Genomic DNA, 21,087 nt, shown 5'->3' with positions numbered 1-21,087 from the left:
GTGACAGACTTTGTATTTCTAGGCGCAAAGATTACTGCAGATGTAGACTGTGGCCAGGAAATCAGAAGACGCTTACTTCTTGGGAGGAGAGCAATGTCCAGTCTCGATAAAATAGTAAAGAGGAGAGACATCAGACTGGCAACAAAGATCCGCCTAGTCAAAGCCATGGTATTCCTTGTAGTAACCTACGGATGTGAGAGCTGGACCTTAGGGAAGGCTGAGCGAAGGAAGATCGATGCTTTTGAACTGTGGTGTTGGAGGAAAGTTCTGAGAGTGCCTTGGACTGCGAGAAGATCCAACCAGTCCATCCTCCAGGAAATAAAGCCTGGCTGCTCATTGGAGGGAAGGATACTAGAGACAAAGTTGAAGTACTTTGGCCACATCATGAGGAGACAGTAAAGCCTAGAGAAGACAATTATGCTGGGGAAAGTGGAAGGCAAAAGAAAGAGGGGCCAACCAAGGGCAAGATGGATGGATGGCATCCTTGAAGTGACTGGACTGACCTTGAAGGAGCTGGGGGTGGTGACGGCCGACAGGGAGCTCTGGCGTGGGCTGGTCCATGAGGTCACGAAGAGTCGGAGACGACTGAACGAATGAACAACAACACAACAAGGGGCAGAAAAGGGAAGCCTGCAGCCTTTGTCTCTACTCAAGACATAGACTGTGTTTTGAGTCATGAGTAAATAAGAGCACATAATATTGGAATTGTATTGCCTATGCTTGCGATGCTTACCAATTCTGTCAATTTGAATATAGTAGCTTCTATATTCTCTCCTTTTCATAAGAGCACCCCCATCTTCTGTGTTGATTTAATGTTGTGGCAACAAAAAACACATGCAAGAGGAAATCCTGTTTGCACAGTTTTTGCAAGATATTTTATTCTCTCAGTATAAAAATGACCAAACAACCTCATGAAAAATATAAAATACTAACAACAACTCAAAATTGAATTTTTAACAAAGGCAAAACTATTACGTCTCTTCCAAGCCCTAAAGGATTCTGGACTGTTAGCCTTTTTTAATCGTCTGCATACATGGCCACATTTCAAGAAGGGTTTAAGTAAAACACAGTAGGTTGAGATTTAATTCTTCATAGAGAAATAGTAATGTCGCAGTACAAATACATAGAAATGGGTCAGAGCCATTCTGTAGTAACCCTCTCAGCCATCTTCTGTTTCTCTTCACTGGATTTCTCCCATATATAGTCTTTTGTCACTAGAGGCAGAAAGGACTGGTGGGAATAAAACAAGGGTTATTTGTTAAAAAAATATTAACGGATTTGTTTTAGTCACATTATCTTTTTGAACATGTTTTCAAAAATAACCTCACAAGTATGTCTCTTGCTATGATTTCAACCAAGGCTCCATGTTTTTTGCCATAGTAATAGTAATACCAACTATTTTAATATGAAAAATATTTGTCCAAAAATTGAGTGAACTCCCACCTGACTCCTGGGGCTAAGGGGTATTACCCTGCCATGTTTGGGTCCCTCTGGGCCTTTTTATGAAATGTTATACTATTTTATTTATTTATTTGAAACAGTTATATTCCGCCATTCTCACCCCGACTCAGGGGACTCAAGGCGGAGCACAACATATATATGGCAAACATTCAGTGTTTGCTGTATATATGCATAAAACCATAAATACACACAAATGCATAAAACCATAAATATACACAAACATTAAAATCGCTTATGTCCACTTTAAAATCAGTTGCTTAAAAACCATCTCAGGTTACCATTCTATTATTGCCCTCATTGCACTGCCCCAAAGGCTTGGACCCACAGCTAGGTCTCACCATTTTTCTGAAGGACATTTTTCTATGGAACTCCCAGAAGGGAGTTCCGTAGTCAGGGGGCAATCACTGAGAAGGCCCTCTCTTTCCCTCATCCCTGCCAATTGCGCCTGTGACGGTGGCAGGACCGAGAGCAGGGCCTCCCCAGAAGATCTTAGTCTTCGTGGTGGTTCGTAAAGGGAGATCTGTTTGGACATTTTCTCAAAAAATAGGACGTGACCAGAAATCACTACTAGTTTGGGGGGAAAGGCTTCCTCATTTTCAACACTTCAGACACAAAACACTTACTAATGGGTTCATCTGGATGGAAAGTTATTTCATTTATTGAACCAGCGTGGCCGGGAAGCTTGTACAAGATTCTTCTCGATGTAGTATCCCACACATAAACAAACCTGCAGAGTGAAAACATATATATACACATGGGATCAGGCCTTCGGACAGTAGATGTTTGTAGAGTTTAAAGGACATGGACTAGAATGACAATACGACTGGCGAGACTGTTTTTATTATTTATTGTTTTAATGATTGCTTATGTACTGTCTAATTATGATTTATGTTTAATTGTGGTTTTATTATTGTGGTTGTTATGGTTTGGCATCACGTCAGTGTCCAATGTATGGCATTGAAGTTTTGTCAGTTATGTGTAAACCGCTTTGAGTCCCCCTAGGGGTGAGAAAAGCGGTATAGAAATACTGTAAATAAATAAATAAATAAAGGCATCCCAAAAGAATGAGGATACAACATAAGCATATCCATGATTTAGAACATTCTGAGAGTGCAGGAGGTACGGTTTAGTACAGGCATGGGCAAACTTAGGCTCTCCTTTCAGGTGTTTTGTACTTCAACTCCCAACATTCCTCACAGCCTTTTCTCCCTCAGCCACTTAAGCAGAAAGGAAGGGGAAAAGGAAAAGGCCCGAGGCTGTCAGGAATGGTGGGAGTTGAAGTGCAAAACAGCTGGAGGGAGGGAGGGCCTAAGTTTGCCCACGCCTGGTTTAGTATCAAACAATTCAAATGAAACAGGCACATCTATAACCACTTTATGTATGGTGGCCAATCTTGTAAGATGAATTCTACCTTAAGAGGTTGGTATTTCAGATTTGAACTATGCTTTAGTATCTTATGGTCTTTATCCAGGGCCAATGTTTAACTTCCTTAGAGTTCTGATAAATTGCTTTCGACAATACTTCCCAGGCAGTCTTTGGCTACATCACAAGTGTTGCTTCCAACAGACATTTAACTTTAATAGTTTTAGAAGGCTCTGTAATTTCTGTCGTTCTATCTTTTCTCATTCTGGCAAGGGCCAACATAGTTCTCTGCCCTGCAGCTTGCATTTCACACAGCAGCAGGCAAGAGCAGGTGTTCAAGGGACCCACTTTGAAAATTAATGAAAGTTTGTCAGAAATATTGAAAATTAACAATGTATTTTTTCATTACAAAAATATTGGTCAAGCACTAAAAGGGTTAAAATTGGTGTAATGACTAAGTAAAACCAGTACGGTGATATAAGCAGGTGTGCCCCTGTGTGTGATCACCCCTGTGTGAAAAGAAGCTGAAAACTGTGTTGGGCCTACATGGAGGTGCTGTGTAAGTCCTTTGAGGAGTTTCTGTGTTTCTCTCCTGTGTAAGGTAAAGGCTCTGGATGAATGAAGCTGAAGATGCCTACCTGCATGCAAGAGAAGCCCAGCGTAGGAGCAAAGAAGATAAGAGCAAGGAAGCAAAGAAGGAAGTGCAATGAACTTTGTATCACAAGAAACTATTTTGTAAGTGCTGCAACTATGTTATTTTTGCTACAAGGAAAAAGCCTCCAAAGGAAGCAAGAAATGGGTTTGTGTATTCTTGTTTGTTTGATCATTCTGTGGCTGCTGGGTCATACCGCCGCAAGTAAACTACTCTATTATATATTAATGGGGAGGATCTCTTGTAAATAGGCCCACTTGCCCAACAATAAAAGCACTAAATACATTTTTCTTCTTGTAGCAGCTGAGTAACAAGGCTATTATATCAGCATTTGCTTTAAAACCAGAGAAAGCAATGACAGCCAAAGTTTAGCGCAAATCCTTCTCAAGTTCAAATGTCCTTATTTTTCCTTTAGATTACCGCATATAAGACAACTGGGTGTATAAGACGACCCCCAACTTTTCCAGTTAAAATATGGAGTTTGGGATATACTCGCCGTATAAGACTACCCCTCTTCCAACGCACACCAAATAAAAAAATTAAAAGCATTAAATTTGATTTAAATATGGTAATTTTCCTATTACTGCACCTCCGTTTCTGCCTCTCAGATCTCGCACATGCGCAGCTGCACCACTTCACTGGAGACTTCAGGAGCGAGATCTGAGCGGCAGAGGAGGAGGTACTGTAATAAGATACAAGGGCGGGCCAGACAGGTAAAAGAGGTGTGTTTTTCTGGTCCCAGAGCCACTCTATCTTTTTTCCATACCCCGGGCACCTCGGACGCCTGCAGCTTGCTCCGCCCTTTACTTACACCTTCCCAGTGAGGCGCCCCTTCACCTCACCATTGGGACCACATTAAGTCCACGAAACCTGATGAATGGATTTTCTTCTATCATACTTGTACACCGTTGCCCTTACTGCTTTCACATAGTCACTGCATATGGCAGGGACGCAGCCACTGCCATTTTTGAGCTCCCCCCACAATATGCAGCAACCACAGATTCTCCAATCTGGATTGGAAGTTTCAGTACCTGCTCTATAAGACGACCCCCGGCGTATAAGACTACTCCCATGCATAAGACGACTCCCGCATATAAGACGACCCCTGACTTTTGAGAAGATTTTCTTGGGTTAAAAAGTAGTGTTATATGCCAGAATATACGGTAATCCAACCTTTCTCTACTTTTTCAATCAAGACAGCTAAATATAGTTTGAAGCATTATTTGAAATAAAGTATTATTGAAAAGAGAAATTAAGATTCAAGATAGATGGAAAACTTATACTAATATGCTAGTGGTAGAAAATTTGCAATGTAGAATGAAAATGATGGAAGAATTCACAAAAGAATTGTCACTGTATAGGCCAGCACTTCTTAAACTTTTTTCCACTCATGCTCCCTGTAAAGTTGTATAAAATTGCATTGAAAATTGAAGTGGGATATGAACTCATTGCCTCCATATATTAGAGCAATGTCGGAGTTGCGAACTTTTGTAAAAACGCTCAAGACTTGGCTGTTTGGTTGTGCATTTAAGTAAAGTGATCAGATCTAATTTGCCAAAAAGTCACTGTTGGATGTTTTTATGTTGAATGTTTTTATATTTTGAAATGCTATTTTAAACTGTAAGTCGCTCGGAGAATCTTGGTGGAGAGCGACTAATTAAGAAATAAAGTGAAATGAAGTGAACAAATGAAAGGGTGTATGATTCACTCAAAATACAGGCCATAACATTTTAGCGAGTACAGAACAATTAAACACCTAAACATTGTAAAAATACCACAAATACACATATCAAAATGTATTTCTATAAAAAGATACATATTACAATGTATTTCTATAAAACAGATATTAAAATATACAAATCAGAGATTAAACGTCACTGTTATTTTCCTCAGGGAAGGTGGGGCCCTTTACCAACATCACAACCACATTTCAGGGCAAATACGAAGTTTAGTTAGCCATGTTCAAGTGTTGTGATGCAATTTCCTTCCAATTCACAGGGAGAGCTTCCATGGCAGCTCTCCACTTTTGGAAGTCACTTTCTAGAAGTGAGGATTGGTGCAACCAGCTCAATCATGCTTATCTCTGCTTCTCACATAGATTGAATAAATGTTGAAACTACTGAACATTGCTTGTATGTGTTTTAAAATTACAGAAGGATTTAAGGTGAAGGTAACATACTGAAAAGAAATGGGTTACCTGTCTGCAGATCCAGCAGCTATTTTACTCCCATCTGGTGACCAAGAACAGCGCAGAAGATTCTAATGAGCAAGAAAAGAACATGCCACAATGCCAAATACATCTTCATCTCCCCATTTCTATTTGGAAAAAAACTCACCCCACTTCAGATAATTAAAATAGGGGAGAAAAACACTTAATCTGCTGTTATGTATTTATTTGTTTGTTTGTTTACAGAATTTATATCCCCGTCCTTCTCCCCCCGAGGGGGACTTACAAAAGACAACAATTTGATGCCATGTCAACACCTAATATAAAATAAACATATACGCTAAAACATAAATTTAAAACCATATAGGGATTTAAACACATTGTTAAAACTACGCAATCCAAGATTATAGTCATGTTTGATTTCCATAAATAATAGTTATCTGATGTGAAGTAGATTGCGAATGATAATGTACAGAGCTGTGATCATGGAAAGAGGGGGGTGTTATGGAGGGAGCTTTGTTTGCAATTGCACCTGGACCTATTAATCTTAGTCACAATCCTTGTTAAAAAGTTTGAGGTAATTTGGAATTTTGAAAGCCCCCCACTTAAGAATTACCGTATATACTCGAGTATAAGCTGACCCGAATATAAATCGAGGCACCTAATTTTACCACAAAAAACTGGGAAAATGTATTGACTCGAGTATAAGCCGAGGGTGGAAATGCAGCATTTACGGGTCAATTTCAAAATAAAAATAGATACCAATAAAATTATATTAATTTAGGCATCAGTAGGTTAAATGTTTTTGAATATTTACATAAAACTGTAATTCAAGATAAAACTGTCCAACTCTGATTAAACCATTATTCTAACCTTCTTCAATGTAAATATGCTTACATGTCCTCCAATAATAATAAATAGAGTAAAATAATAATAATAGAGTAAAATAATAAACGTAATAACAATACAGTAAAAAAATAAATGTAACAATAACAATAATAGAGTAAAATAACAAATGTAATAATAATAACAACAATAAAATAATAAATCTAATAATAATAATAATAATAATAACAACAACAAATTAAAATAATAAATAATATTGACTCGAGTATAAGCCAGAGGAGACTTTTTCAACCTAAAAAAGGACTGAAAAACTAGGCTTATACTCGAGTATATACAGTAGCTGCCAGCCATAAACTATTCACATTTCAAATAGTAACTCACCTTCTCAAAATTGTGCACATTCCCTTGGAGTATTTTCACACATCTCTCTTTAGGCGCAAAAGGTCGAACGTCCCATATGCGAACTAGAACAAAGTCCACAGGAGCCGTTAAGAGATACACATTTACTGTATGAATATCGTGAGCAGTTGTGCGGCTAAAAATGGCTGGAAATACTTAAAAGAACTCAAAGAGTTGAGAGTTCCAGAACTTGGAAAGCTACCCAAGGACTTTCATTTCATATATGCCATAGCACAATATGGGCAACTGCAAAGAAAAAAACCAACAACTTGACTAGCTGTTTTTGCATGATAGGAGAAGAATTAAAGGAGGATGTTGTCTTTGTAACAACACTGTACTTTTTGAAATGTGTTTTCAAGAACTGAATAATGAAGACCAATCATTTGGCATTGCATTTATTACAGTCATGTTATCAATAAATATTGCACAACTGGATGTATAGACACACAGGTGTATTTGATAATGTTTATGATCAGCTTCGGCTGAAATACCAGCTGCACCCCCTTCCCAAGATGATATTGCACACTTGGAACCTCAAAGTTTTAATTTCTGCCGTATGCTGTACATTGGGCTACCTTTGCACCAAGTTGGGAAATTCCAATTAGTGCAAAATATGGCAACCAGATTGGTTACTGCTACACCATATTTCCACTGATTATCAATCAGATTTTGGGCAAAATACGAAATGTTCTCTCTCCCCGTCTGTTTGAAGGCCTGTCCCCACTACTCCGTCTCCTATGAGCTTCTCCCATACAAATATTTCTTTTTCACTTCTATCTCATCCTGAATTTTATCATTTTATCTCACACATGTGGCCCGCCCTTTGGGACTGCTTTTGCATTGTATTATTTTGTATTGTTTTATTGTATTCTTGTGTTTTTATTTATTTAATTGTGATGCTTGTTCTGTTGCTCTGGTTTTATTTTGTTGTAATATGCTGTTGGGCTTGGCCTCATGTAAGCCGCCCCAAGTCCCCTTTGGGGAGATGGTGGTGGGGTATAAATAAAGATGATGATGATGATGATGATTAGCTGTTCCAGATTTCCTTCAGGATTGCCTTCTCTGTGCAATCTGCTCCATAAAGTCAGGTCCTCTGAGGGACATTTACTTCAATCAACCAGGATTAGTCTGGAAACTGTCCCCAAGAGAGCCTTTTTGTTGACTGCCTACAGACTATGGAATGACATGCAATAAGAGATTCAACAGCTAAACATGCTGTCTGGATTTTACAAAGCATTAAACCTATGTTTTCCAGCAATTCATTTTAAACTATGAATTTTTAATTCACATTTTTGCATATATGGATGATTTAAGGCAGGCGCGGGCAAACTTGGGCCCTTCGATGTGTTCGGACTCCAACTCCCACCATCCCTAACAGCTTCAGGCTATTTGCTTTCCCCCCTCAGCCGCTTAAGTGGAAAAGTAAAGGGAAAAAAGAAAAGGAAGGGGACTCAGGCTGTTAGGAATTGTGGGAGCTGAAGTCCAAAACACCCAGAGGGATGAAGTTTGCCCATGCCTGATTTAAGGTATAACAGTTTGTTTTTTAAGCTAATGTTTATGTGCTTCTAAGAACTTCCTGACTGTGAGAGCCGTTCAGCAGTGGAACTCTCTGCCCCGGAGTGTGGAGAAGGCTCCTTCTTTGGAAGCTTTTAAGCAGAGGCTGGATGGCCATCTGTCAGGGGTGCTTTGAATGCAATACTCCTACTTCTTGGCAGGGGGTTGGACTGGATGGCCCATGAGGTCTCTTCCACCTCTATGATTCTATGCTTTTAGTCTATGTGCTTTAACTGGTTTGATGTGATGAGCAGACTCTCAGTTAACCAGAACTCTCAAGCAACTGGTAAAACATCAAATATATTTTACATAATAACTGAAATACACGTGCAGTATAGTAAAACCGTGTTACATTACGTTTGTCTGTAATTACTATATTTCAATATTAGTATCAAATGAATACAGAGTTGATGCTATGGTACACAAAAGGGTACAGTATTAGACCTATTTTAATAATAACTTACAAGCAGTCAGAACCTACATTTATCCAGCATCTACCAATCCCCATGGGTCCTGGTTAACTGAAAGTCTACTCTCTGTGTGTGTCACAATGTCCACCCCATGTGCATACACACAAACATATATTATTTATGGAAAAGCTTTTGGGTCCACAGTTCTGGGGGATTCTGAGAGAAGTGGTCCTCTTAATGTCAAGCAAAGTCCAATTGTAATGCAGCCTGAGTCTCTTTTGGGAGAGGGGGCAGGATATAAATAAACCTTTATTATTATTACTATTACATATTGTATTCTAATCAACCCTAGGTACAACATAGATTAGATGTGGGTGAGCTATTGCTTCTTTTGGGAAAAAAATCAAAGGCAGAATAAATCTAGGAATAAGAAGTCACCTGTATTGTCCATTGCATTGGAAAGCAAGTAAGACCCTTCTGAGCTGAGGCTGAGACCTGTGACAGAATCTGTATGTCCTCTCATTGTATACATCAACTTGTTTTGACGAAGGTCCCATACCTTAAAACATATGTGAATCTGGTGAGATACACTTTTATAGAAATCAATAACGTAGAAAGCAAGTAATTGTGGCAGTAATAGAAATATTGAATCTCCCATAAGAAAACTAGACCAGCACACCTCAAAGTTCTGATGTGAGAGGACTGGCAATGTGCCAGAGACTGGAATCAAAGTTATGCATTTTCACTATACTGTTTCTTTCTTTGCTGAAAAATTCCCACAGACCATTATTGATGAATGAATGGTTTATTGTACCGGCCATAGGCCATGACATCGCATAATACGCCACCTTTAAAAGTACAATAAGCACTTTCCAATATAAACATTAACACTTATTCCATAGACTGGCTCTTTAAAATTATAGTAGCAGTGACATGATAACAATAACAAATGTCTGAATTGTATCATCCCAAACTATCTCCTTTTCCATTTCTAGCCTCTGCTGTGGACTTTACTAAGTTAGCTTGGATTTTTTGGGCTGCGATAGGAGGTTATCAGCAAATTATTACTTCACTTAAACCTTATTTGATCCATGCAGAACCTACTAAAGCCTACAAGCCTGGTAAGGGAAGCTGATTTGATGCAGAATGTAGGAACTTAAACAAGGTCATATCCCTGTCTATTTTTGGTCGTGTCAGGAGCGACTTGAGAAACTGCAAGTCGCTTCTGGTGTGAGAGAATTGGCCGTCTGCAAGGACGTTGCCCAGGGGACGCCTGGATGAATTGATGTTTTTATCATCCTTGTGGGGGGCTTCTCTCATGTCCCCGCATGAGGAGCTGGAGCTGATAGAGGGCGCTCATCCGCCTCTCCCTGGATTCGAACCTGTGACCTGTCAGTCTTCAGTCCTGCCGGCACAGGGGTTTAACCCACTGCGCCACCGGGGGCTCCATCCCTGTCTACATATTTGTATATATATATTATATATTATAAATTTGTTCAGTCTCATTTTTGTTAGCATCCCTGTCTATCAGAGAAGCTAACAAAAATGAGACTGAACAAATTTATAAAAGCTTGAGTGAAACACATTCACAATATAAGGCCCTCTTAAAAAGGAAGAAACGTGAATATAACAGGCAAAATTGGATAAAGCTGGCTCTGGCAGTTAGGCAAAGGGATGACGTTAAATTCTGGAATGTGGTGCATTCAAGGCTAAGATCACTGCAACCTCATTTGGACTCCCAAATCTTAGCTCTTACATGACAGACCATTACTGAATATCATTGGCTTAGATTACTTCTTTATTCATATATGTATATGAATATGTGTGTGTGTGTGTGTGTATATATATATATATATACACACACACACATACATAAGGTTTGTAATACTGCTAGAATCCTGTTTCTGCTTCATACTAATGTTCATTACCTTAGAGTGGTGTATTTTTTTTGTGCAAAGAGGCAGAAGGACAGACTGGGAGAGTTGCCATGAGCAGAAGAAAAATCTGCCCACTTTCAGCAGGCCAGTAAGCTCTCCCTCTTGACAGAAGCACTAGCCAACTTCTGGAAGTTAAGAGATTGCAATGTTTTTCCCCAAAAGACCTTGGTGGGTTGCACTCTTCCATGTGTCCCTGCTCCACCCACCAAACAAACAGAACTTAAATATCAGCTTTAAAGCATACAAACTATGTGTGACGACTGAAAAAACAAGTCAGCTTACCTTGATGTCATTGTCTATGCCTCCAGATATTATTTGATCACTTGTATCATTGAAAGTCACTGCTAAAACTTGATAGGTGTTTTGAAATGTTTGAATAGCAGCCTTTTTTCTGATGTCCCACAACTGAAAAGGGTCAAAAAAGAGAAGTCGTTTTATGTTGCAGTTTAAAATCCTGCAAATATAACTCCAAAGCACCAACCAGGAGAGCCATAGCAAAATACTTTCAAGAGGCTCCTGCCCAGTGGGGTGCCACAGGGTCGTATACCAGACCTGGTGCTATTCAACATCTTTTGTCCATGACTTGGGCAATGAAATAGAAAACATGCTTATCAAATTTGTCAAAGACACCAAATTGAGAATAGCCCAAAGGACAGGACCAGAATCCAAAATGACCTTGTCTGATTAGCGAGCTGGACCAAAACTAACACAACGATTTTCGATAGGGAGAAATATATTGGACCATAAGCTGAACATGAGTTCATACCGTGTACACTGTTGGGTGCCAGAACTCAAGAAGGAAATTGACAAGCTGAAAGTTGTCTAGAGAAGGGCAACGGAAATGATCAAAGGTTTGAAAGGTAAACCCGATGAGAAATGGCTGAGGGAGCTGTATGTTTTGCTTGGAGAAAAGACGGAAGAAAGGGGATGTGATAATAATAATAATAATAATAATAATAATAATAATAATCTTTATTTGTACCCCGCTACCATCTCCCCAAGGGACTCAGTGCGGCTTACATGAGGCCAAGCCCACAATACATCAATAAACAAAACATCAAATAAAACAATACAATACAATACAAATCATATAAATCACATAAACAAAAATAAGCAATAAACAACCAACAGTGACATACAAGCATTTAAAAACCAATGGCCGGGCCAAATGTAATAGATTAAAATAAAAATAATGCTGACGTGACATAAACATTTTCAGAGAGAAGTGAGGGAATGCAGTCAGTCCTAACTCAATGGTAAAGTGCATTTTGAGGGCATATTGCTGAGAGTTTTCCTTATTCTGGGAAGGCACACTGGAACAACCACGTTTTCAGGCTCCTCCTAAAGACTGCCAGAGTTGGGGCATGTCTGATATCCCTGGGAAGTGAGTTCCAGAGTCGGGGGGCCACCACCAAGAAGGCCCTCTCCCTCGTCCCCACCAATCGTGCCTGCGAAGGAGGTGGGAGCGTGAACAGGGCCTCTCTAGATGATCGAAGAGATCGTGTGGGTTCGTACACAGAAATGCGGTCACGCAGATAGGTGGGTCCCAAACCATTCAGGGCTTTGTAGGTCAGAACCTACACCATGAATTGGGACCGGAAAATGAACAGCAGCCAGTGGAGCTCCTTAAACAGGAGGGCTGACCGCTCTCTGTAAGAAGCACCAGTTAGTAACTTGGCAGCCCGTTGGACCAACTGAAATTTCCGGGCCGTTTTCAAGGGCAGCCCCACGTAGAGCGCATTACAGTATTCCAATCTGGAGGTGACTAAGGCATGGACCACCTTGGCCAGATCCGACTTCACGAGGTACGGTCACAGCTGTCGCACGAGTCTTAGTTGTGCAAAAGCCCTCCTGGCCACTGCCGACGCCCGAGCTTCAAGCGTAAGTGATGAGTCCAGGAGGACACCCAGACTGCGGATCTGTGACTTCAGGGGGAGTGCAACCCCGTCCAGCACAGGTTGCCACCCTAATCCCCGATCCGGCTTACGATCGACCAGGAGGACCTCTGTCTTGTCGGGATTGATCTTCAGCTTGTTCCTCCTCATCCAGACAGCCACAGCAGCCAGACACTCGTCCAGCACCCGAGGAGCTTCCTTGGAATTAGGTGGAAAAGAGTAGTAGAGTTGCGTGTCATCTTCATAGAGGTGGCACCCAACTTCAAAACTCCAGATGACCTCTTCCAGAGGTTTCATGTAGATATTGAAAAGCATGGGAGAATGGAACCTTGCGGGACCCCACAGGTCAAAAGGCCAGGGGTCCGAGGAGGTGTCTCCCAGCTTCACCATCTGGGAACGACCCTCCAGGAAGGACCGGAGCCACGAAAGGGCTGTGCCTCCAAGGCCCATCCCGGAGAGTCCTCCCAGTAGAATACCATGATCAATGGTATCGAAAGCCGCTGAGATAGCCAAGAGAACCAGCAGAGTCACACTCCCCCTGTCCAGCTCCCTGCGGAGGTCATCCACCAAGGCGACCAAAGCCGTCTCAGTACCGTGACCAGGCCTGAAGCCAAACTGTGACTGGTCCAGATAGTTGATGTCATCAAGGAAACCCTGGAGCTGAGACGCAACCACCCGCTCCAGCACCTTACCCAAAAACGGGAGGTTGGAGATTGGTCTGTAGTTACTCACGACCGTGGAGTCAAGGGAGGCTTTTTTCAGGAGTGGTCTAACCACAGCCTGTTTTAGTCCAGATGGAAAAATCCCTTGCTCCAACGATGCATTAATGATCAACACAAACCAATCAATCAATCCACCTCTGGCCGATTTAATTAGCCAAGAAGGACAAGGGTCCAGAGCCGACATCGTCGCCCTCACAGCCCCAAGGATCCTCTCCATGTCCTCAGGATGAGCAAGCTGGAAGGAATCCCACAAAACCGGACAAGCAGATGCCTCAGTCACCTCCTCTGGCACTGTGTTTAAGCTGGTGTCTAACTCGAGGCGTATCTGAGTGACTTTATCTGCAAAATGGTGCGCAAATTCGCAGCACCGAGTTGTCGGGTCGTCAGGGGCCTCCTCCACCTCGGGGTGGGGGGTGGGTGAAAGAGCTCCCCCATTACCTGGAACAGCTCCGAAGATCTATTAGATGCAGACGCTATGCGGCCAGTCAAGAAGGTCTCCCTGGCTACCCGTATAGCCATGGTATAGACTCTAAGTGAGGCTCTAGCCCGTGTTCGGTCAGAGACACCCCAAGATTTTCTCCAGATGCACCCTAGTCTCCTTCTCATGCGCTTCATCACAGTCAACTCCCCAGTGAACCAAGGAGATGGTGTGTCTCTGCACTACGAGAGGGGACGTTCAGGAGCGATCGTATCTATCACCCTGGCCATCTCGCTGTTATAGCAATCGACCAGAGCATCAACAGGATCACCAGGCTCCATGACAGGAAGAGCCCCAAGATTCCTCAGGAATCCATCTGGATCCATCAGTCTCCTGGGGAGGACCATCTTAATTGGTCCTCCACCCCTGTGGAGGCTAGAGGTCACAGCAAGCCTAAGACTGATCAGATGGTGGTCAGACCATGACAGTGGGATAATATTTTGCTCTTCCACTCTGACTGTTCCACTGTCCGCAATAAAAACCAGGTCGAGGGTATATGCAGCCTGATGGGTGGGTCCAGATATAATTTGTGATAGCCCCATGGTCATCATGGCGACCATGAAATCCTGAGCCACTCCTGTTAAAGTGGTCTCTGCATGAATGTTAAAGTCTCCCAGCACAATCAGATGCTGGGAGACCAAAGCCGAATTAGAGACCACATCTGCTAGCTCAGGCAGGGAAACTGCTGAGTCACGGAGTGGGCAGTACACCAGCAGAATCCCCAAGCTATCACGTTTCCCACCTTCAGATGAACACACTCAAACCCAGAAGATTGCGGTACAGCGCATCTGACCACGGCGATGGACTACTACGACCCCTCCTCCCCGCTCCCCAGACCTAGCCTGCTAATGCACCCCGAAACCAGGTGGGCATAGCTGGGTGAGATTTACCCCACCTAGCTCATCCAACCAGGTCTCAGTGATGCAGTGATGTGATGACCACATTTAAATATTTGAAAGCATGAACACTGAATAGTAGGGGGCAAGCTTACTTTCTGGCACTCTAGAGCAAGAGATTCAAATTTCAGGGTGGTAGGAGCTGTTTAGCAGCCGAGTCTATTTCTCAGGAGTGCATTAGATGCTGGATCCCCACATACTGAATGTGGATGTGAGAGAAAGAGAAGAAATGTTTGAAAACTTCCACAGAAGCTTGAATTCTGTCCACATGCAATATGGATGCCTGGGAGGAGGAAGCTGCACAACTTTTGAACAGCCAGACAGCTTCATGGGTCTTTTCTGTGGAATCCCTCTCCATTTAGTTAAGAAACTAAAAGGATTTTTATGATGCTTTTCAAACCACACTGTTAAGGAATTCTGTAGCATTACAGGGTTATATTAAGGAAAAAGTCACTATTTGATTGACAGTCATTTTGCAAGAGATTCTTTTAAACAAGGGCAAACAACCTCCAAGGAACCCCAACCCAAAATATATTAATATAGTGGGATGCTGTGTGGTTTTTGGGCCGCATGGCTGTGGTCTAGCAGCATTTTCCTGACCAAGCTCTTGCCTTTCACCATTCAGGGAATGAGATGGTTCCTTTTCTGATGAGAATTAAGGTACAGTTATCACATTGACCTGTAGACAAGATGACCCAGTTTTCTAGGTTTATTATCGACTAAGATTTTTAGTTTTCTACATGAATATACAGGGTGTACAAATATTTAGACACACAAACTCTTTCCACACAAACCTAAGACATTTACAGTGTCAATTCCACCCTGGTCATGCCCCCTGGAGAGAAGAAAAGGAGGGAATTTGCTTCCCAGCTGTGCTGAGGGGACGATATTCCAAAAAAGGTTTCTTAAGTGAGAAGGTAAACGTCTTCAAAGTCCAATGATGGACAAGTAAAGCACCTGGTCCTACGCTGATACAAACACTAACCTTTACTGTTCCATCATCACTTCCTGTACAAACCAACTGAGGTCCACGTCTTGCTGGGTAACAGGAGTTCACAAATGATGTGTGTCCTTTGAGTCTTTTCACTCTCTCTCCCGTTTCACTATCCCATACGGCTACTGTTTTATCCGTGGAAGCAGAGAATAGCATGCTAGGACAAAATAAAATGTTTAGAAGTTAGAATTTCACAAGTATTAAAGGTATTCTGGGAAAAAACACTGGACAATTAGTATGTCATTACAGTAGAACACTAAGAATGACAGGCATTGACTATCAAAATATTGATCAAGGCTAAAGTGATGGAGTAGAAGAAGAGTGCTAGAGTGAAGCTTTAAGTGTTTCACAAACTCTGCTCCTCCTTAAAGGCACCTTCTAGAAATCCCGGCCAGCTTACCAGCTGTTAGGAATTGTGGGAGCTGAAATCCAAAACATATGGAGGAGCAGAGTTTGAGAAACACTGTTTTAATCCATTGACCTGAAATTATGCCCATCCAGCGCTGTGACTTTTTAGTAAAATAGATGGCACATAGAGTATGGAACCTAAAAAGCATTGGAAGCTTTTAGAATACTGATGCTTTGAGTCTCTTGCAGGAGAGATAAAGTGGGGTATAAATAATAATAATAATAATAATAATAATAATAATAATAATAATAATAAGCTATCCACACACACCATAGCCAAGGGCCAACAGCTAGGCTTTGGGATAAATAGCAGGAGTGGAAATCAAGCGGCTCATCAAATGTTGTAGGACAATAAGTCCATGTTGCTCAAAACAACACAACCAATGTGGGAGAATGGAGGGAGATGTAGTTTAAGTAGATATAAAAGGCCATGTGAGCTTTACCCCAATCTAAATGCTTCTGTTTGGTTGCCTTAATTTCCCAAATGCAGGGACAGAAAGTGTTATTCAAGGCCATCTTTAGAAACACCACTTGATATAAACCCCTCTACAAATCCCTAACTAATGTATGAATAATTCTTAGGGATAACTGCTGCTTTCCTATCATAACAAGTCTGTACAGTCCAATTCCTACTAAGGTTGTTGTACTGTTACCAAGACTAACTCCCCACGAACAGTGAAAAAGTAACACACAGAGTTATGATACACAGTCACACTTCCAGTCTTGTTCCAAATGTATTTCACTATTACAATAAAATTTCAAAATGTGTATTTTGACACATTTATAAAAAAGGTAAGACACCAAGACAGAAAAGTGACAATAACAAAAATGTCCACTCTATATTCTCAGCAACCATAATACAGCTACCATTGTTAGACAAAGAATATTTTTAAGAATACTGACCTGCCATCAGTGTTGTAATGTATTTCCATAACTGCTCCACTATGTCCTTTCAGAGTGGCATAATTATCACAATCGCCATATACATTCCATAGCACTGGAATCAAATGAAATTATAAATAAATACCAGGAGCACCATTGCATTTTCATTGATTATACCCTTTCCATACCCAACGAAATGCATTTAACTGACCTGTCTCTACATCTCGTTGTGACAGTGAAAAACCTGTTCATAATCCTGTGGCATGACCCCTCCACCCACTTCCATAATTTATCAGGCAACACCACGTAAGGGAGACAAAATCACAAACAAGAAAACCTTTAGCTCCTTTCAAGTAGGTTCCCTTTATACATTTTTAAAAGCAGAAAAAATATTTGTTTGTTCACTCTAGATGTATTCACAGGACATAGGAAAATCTATAATCTGCATCCCCAAGTCTGTGCTCAACTTGTACATGTGGTTGATTTATATACAAATATATATGTTAAAGTCTTGTCAGCCATTCATCCCACTGTGACTAGATGATAAGCAGACTTGTTTACTTATCATGACAAATATGACATTAACACTGATTTGGGTCCAGACTACATTAGTTCATTTGGAGTGTCACTGAAATCAGTGAGACTTTGCTCAGGGTTAATAGGGTTATTGTTGTGGAAATAAGAGCAGTTCCCTCCTTCATATGAATAATAATAATAGTAATAATAATAACAACAACAACAATATAATGATGCCCAAATCTGAATTCAATTCAGAGCCTTGTACTAGGACGCCAGTCTGTATTAAATTAAGGTAATCAACAAACAGGAAAATTGTTCAGAAAAAGCCACCATTGGGAAGTGTGGGCCTGCTTTTGACTGATGAGATAGGATTGTTGTTGTTGTTGTTGTTGTGTGCTTTCAAGTAATTTCAGACTTAGGTTGACCCTGAGCGAGGGCCGGTTAAATGACCTTGGAGGGCCGTATTCGGCCCCCGGGCCTTAGTTTGAGGACCCATGATCTAGAATTTTGTATTATTATTTAAACAATGGTTGCAAAGTTTAAATGTTTAATTTGATAAAAAGGTTTTAGCAAAGTAAAAAGCATCCCAATCAGTACATGCTTTAAAATGTTATCTGTTTTCAATATACTAAACTATTAAAAGCTACAGCCAACATGTATAATCTTAAGAAACACCATGCCCTTTCACTTTCATCAAGCAGAAAATGCCTCTTTCTGGAAATAACAATTGTTTTGGTAAATGAAAACCTCATTAATATATTTAATTCTTCAAAGACAGGTTTTTAGACATGTGCAAATGTATACAGACTTAACTAAATGGAATAAATTTCTTAATATCAGGAAGAACACTATGTTTTTATGAGTTAATAGTGCAGACTTACAGATCAACCTGTCAAATCCTGCTGATGCCAAAGTTGCTCCGTTAGGATGAAACTTACAACAGTAAACCTCTCCTTCATGCCCTGAAAGCAGCATTATGGGTGCCTGGAGAGAGGAACATCTTGGAGGGCCCTAAAGTAGGAAAGTGTAACACATTCAAGTCTCTATGGCAACAAGAAGATAGACATCTATTAAATTAAAAGAATAGTATAGGCACTTCACTTCTAATATCCGGTAACTTCTTATCTTAGAGGAAAAGTTAAGCATTATAACCAGTCTAAATCTTTTAATTACATGAATTATCTCAACAGGAGACCCAAGATAAGCACTGGCTGCCCTCTTTCTCCACTCTTTGGAAGGACTTTATAGGTCCCGTTGCCTTAATAAAGCTCAGAGCATTCTTGGGGATCCATCTTACCCAGCATATTATTCTACAGAATTATTACCATCTAGCAGACGGTACAGGGTGACAAAGACAAGTTCAAACAGACTGAGAGGTTTTATCCTATAGCTCTGGCTATGTTGAACCCCACAGCTTCGCATTGATATGGCATTGAGGGCTGCGCCATAGCTATTAGAATGTGGAGAGATGGGTGTTTTGTGTTGTGTGTCGGAGAAGACATTTAATTTCATTGTGCAGTAGTACAATAAATAATAATAATAATAATAATAATAATAATAATAAACTTTATTAATATAATATAATAAAACCTCGCCACCATCTCCCTGATGGGGACTCGGGACGGCTTACATGAGGCCAAGCCCAAACAACAAATTACAGCAAAATAAAACAAAAACAATAAACAACATCATAATTACATAAAACATATGAATGCATAACGATATAAAATTACAGTAAACACAATCACAGTGACAATGGGCAGGCTACATGTAATGATTAAAAGAAAAAGAAAAGAAAAACTAATTAAAAACTGATTAAAATAAAGCTATTCTATTCTATTTGATGTATTAGTGTATATACCCAGTGTTGCTCAAGCGTCATTGGGACCACTGTCTGTTTACTTTATCCCTTCTCTGGTTCTGAGAAGGCCTTTCTTACGTTGTGAATCCAGCAAAGACTGAGATCCTATGGCTGGGTAAACCAGGCAGTGGGGATATCCAGCTGCCTACCCTGGATGGCGAGGCGCTATGCCCATCATCATTGGTAAAGAGTCTGGGAGTCCTTTTGGACCCTCTGCTGACGATGGAGGCCCAGGTCTCAGCTGTTAGCAGAACTGCCTTTTTTCATCTGCGGCAGGCTAGACGGCTGGCCCCCTACCTGTCCAGGGGCAACCTAGCTACGGTGATCCAGGCCACGGTCATCTCAAGACTGGACTACTGTAATGCCCTCTACATTGGCCTTCCTCTGTCGGTGATCCGGAAGCTCAAGTTGGTACAAAATGCAGCTGCTCGGCTTCTTGCGGGAATTCCGATGAGATGTCACATAACCCCAATCTTACTGCAGCTGCATTGGTTACCCATTGAGCACCGGATCACTTTCAAAGTGATGGTACTCACCTTTAAGGCCTTGCATGGTCTGGGGCCGATGTACCTGAGGGACCGCCTCACCCCCTTCCAACCCCAGAGATCCCTCCGTTCTGAGGACCAAGATCTATTGGAAATTCCCAGTGTCAAGACCTTGCGTCTAACAGCAACCAGGCGCAGAGCCTTCACAGCAGTGGCACCATCACTCTGGAACACTCTGCCACCTGAAGTCCGTGCCTTGCGGGACTTCCCAGCTTTCCGCAGGGCATGTAAGACATACCTGTTTCGATAGGCTTTTAATGTTTGATATTGCTGTTTTTAATTTGTTTTAAATTGCTTTTAAATTGTGTTAGATTTTAGCCATTCTTGTAAGCCGCTCCGAGCCCCAGGGGAGTGGCGGCATATAAGTTTAAATAATAAATAAATAATCCGTCAATCCAAAAAAGAAAAGACTAAATCAGTAGAGTAAGGTTACCTCAATCATGTCATGCATAGACAGTCCAGTAGCTGGGAAAGAAATAAAAGTTAGAGCCATGGAGGCATTACTTTTTGACCCACCCGGGTATATGCCATCTATGGGCCAACATGGGCCTTCCCTCCAGGTGTTTTGGACTCCAACTCCCACCATTCCTAGCAGTTTCAGGTCCTTTCCTTTTCCCCCTCGGCCGCTTAAGCGGAAAAGGAAAGGGAAAAGGAAGGGGCCTACGGCTGTGAGGAACGGTGGGAGTTGCAGTCCAAAACACTGAATGGAGGCAGAGACGGCCCAAGTTGGCCCAGGCCTGGTAAAAGACACTGCCTGCCGACTTCCTCTGCCGTAGAGTCTAACCCGGGAGGCGAGGCCCGAGGCCTGCGGCCTGCCAGTGCACTCACCGCGGGCAGCAGGGCGCCCGGGGGCCCCGAAGGAGGGCCAGCCCCGGCGGCGTCTTGGCGGGGCTTCTTCGCCGCCGCCACCACCAAGGCCAAGTCCGTAGGCGCCTTCCGTTTCTGCGGGTCCAGCATAGCCGCGGAGAGACAGAACAGGCCTCACACCCTACCCGAAAGAGGACTGCGCTCCCTCCTTTCTCATTGGTCGCCTCATACCCAATCGGCAGCTTCTCGGAATATAGAGCACCCCGATTGGACGGGGCTGAGCCCACCCCTT

General features: G+C 41.7%; 1 protein-coding gene across 1 annotated transcript; it reads right to left on the bottom strand.

The window, feature by feature from the left end:
• Positions 1 to 847: 847 nt before the first annotated feature.
• On the bottom strand, positions 848 to 21,023 carry SNRNP40 (small nuclear ribonucleoprotein U5 subunit 40). Its single transcript, XM_060784690.2, has 10 exons — positions 20,817 to 21,023; positions 18,464 to 18,593; positions 17,085 to 17,178; positions 15,765 to 15,930; positions 11,071 to 11,193; positions 9,290 to 9,410; positions 6,870 to 6,952; positions 5,673 to 5,734; positions 2,085 to 2,188; positions 848 to 1,230 (listed from the first exon to the last, which is right to left on the bottom strand). Exons 1-10 carry the CDS (start codon positions 20,943 to 20,945, stop codon positions 1,181 to 1,183), a joined length of 1,062 nt encoding a protein of 353 aa, XP_060640673.2. The 5' UTR covers positions 20,946 to 21,023; the 3' UTR covers positions 848 to 1,180.
• Positions 21,024 to 21,087: the final 64 nt, after the last annotated feature.

The sequence above is a fragment of the Anolis sagrei genome, chromosome X (genome assembly GCF_037176765.1).
Source record: "Anolis sagrei isolate rAnoSag1 chromosome X, rAnoSag1.mat, whole genome shotgun sequence".
Lineage (NCBI taxonomy): Eukaryota > Metazoa > Chordata > Lepidosauria > Squamata > Dactyloidae > Anolis > Anolis sagrei.
Note: the sequence above shows the minus strand (reverse complement) of the source record. Positions and strands in the feature narration are given on the sequence as shown.

What these genes read in the sequence shown, in the direction of transcription:
- SNRNP40 (XM_060784690.2), bottom strand. Translation starts at nt 20,945, where the DNA reads ATGCTGGACCCGCAGAAACGGAAGGCGCCTACGGACTTGGCCTTGGTG. An exon ending in AGGATTTGACAGGTTGATCT is followed by an intron (nt 17,179 to 18,463) that starts GTAAGTCTGCAC and finishes ATTTGATTCCAG; the next exon opens with TGCTATGGAATGTATATGGC. An exon ending in ATGTGCACAATTTTGAGAAG is followed by an intron (nt 5,735 to 6,869) that starts GTGAGTTACTAT and finishes CTTGCTCATTAG; the next exon opens with AATCTTCTGCGCTGTTCTTG.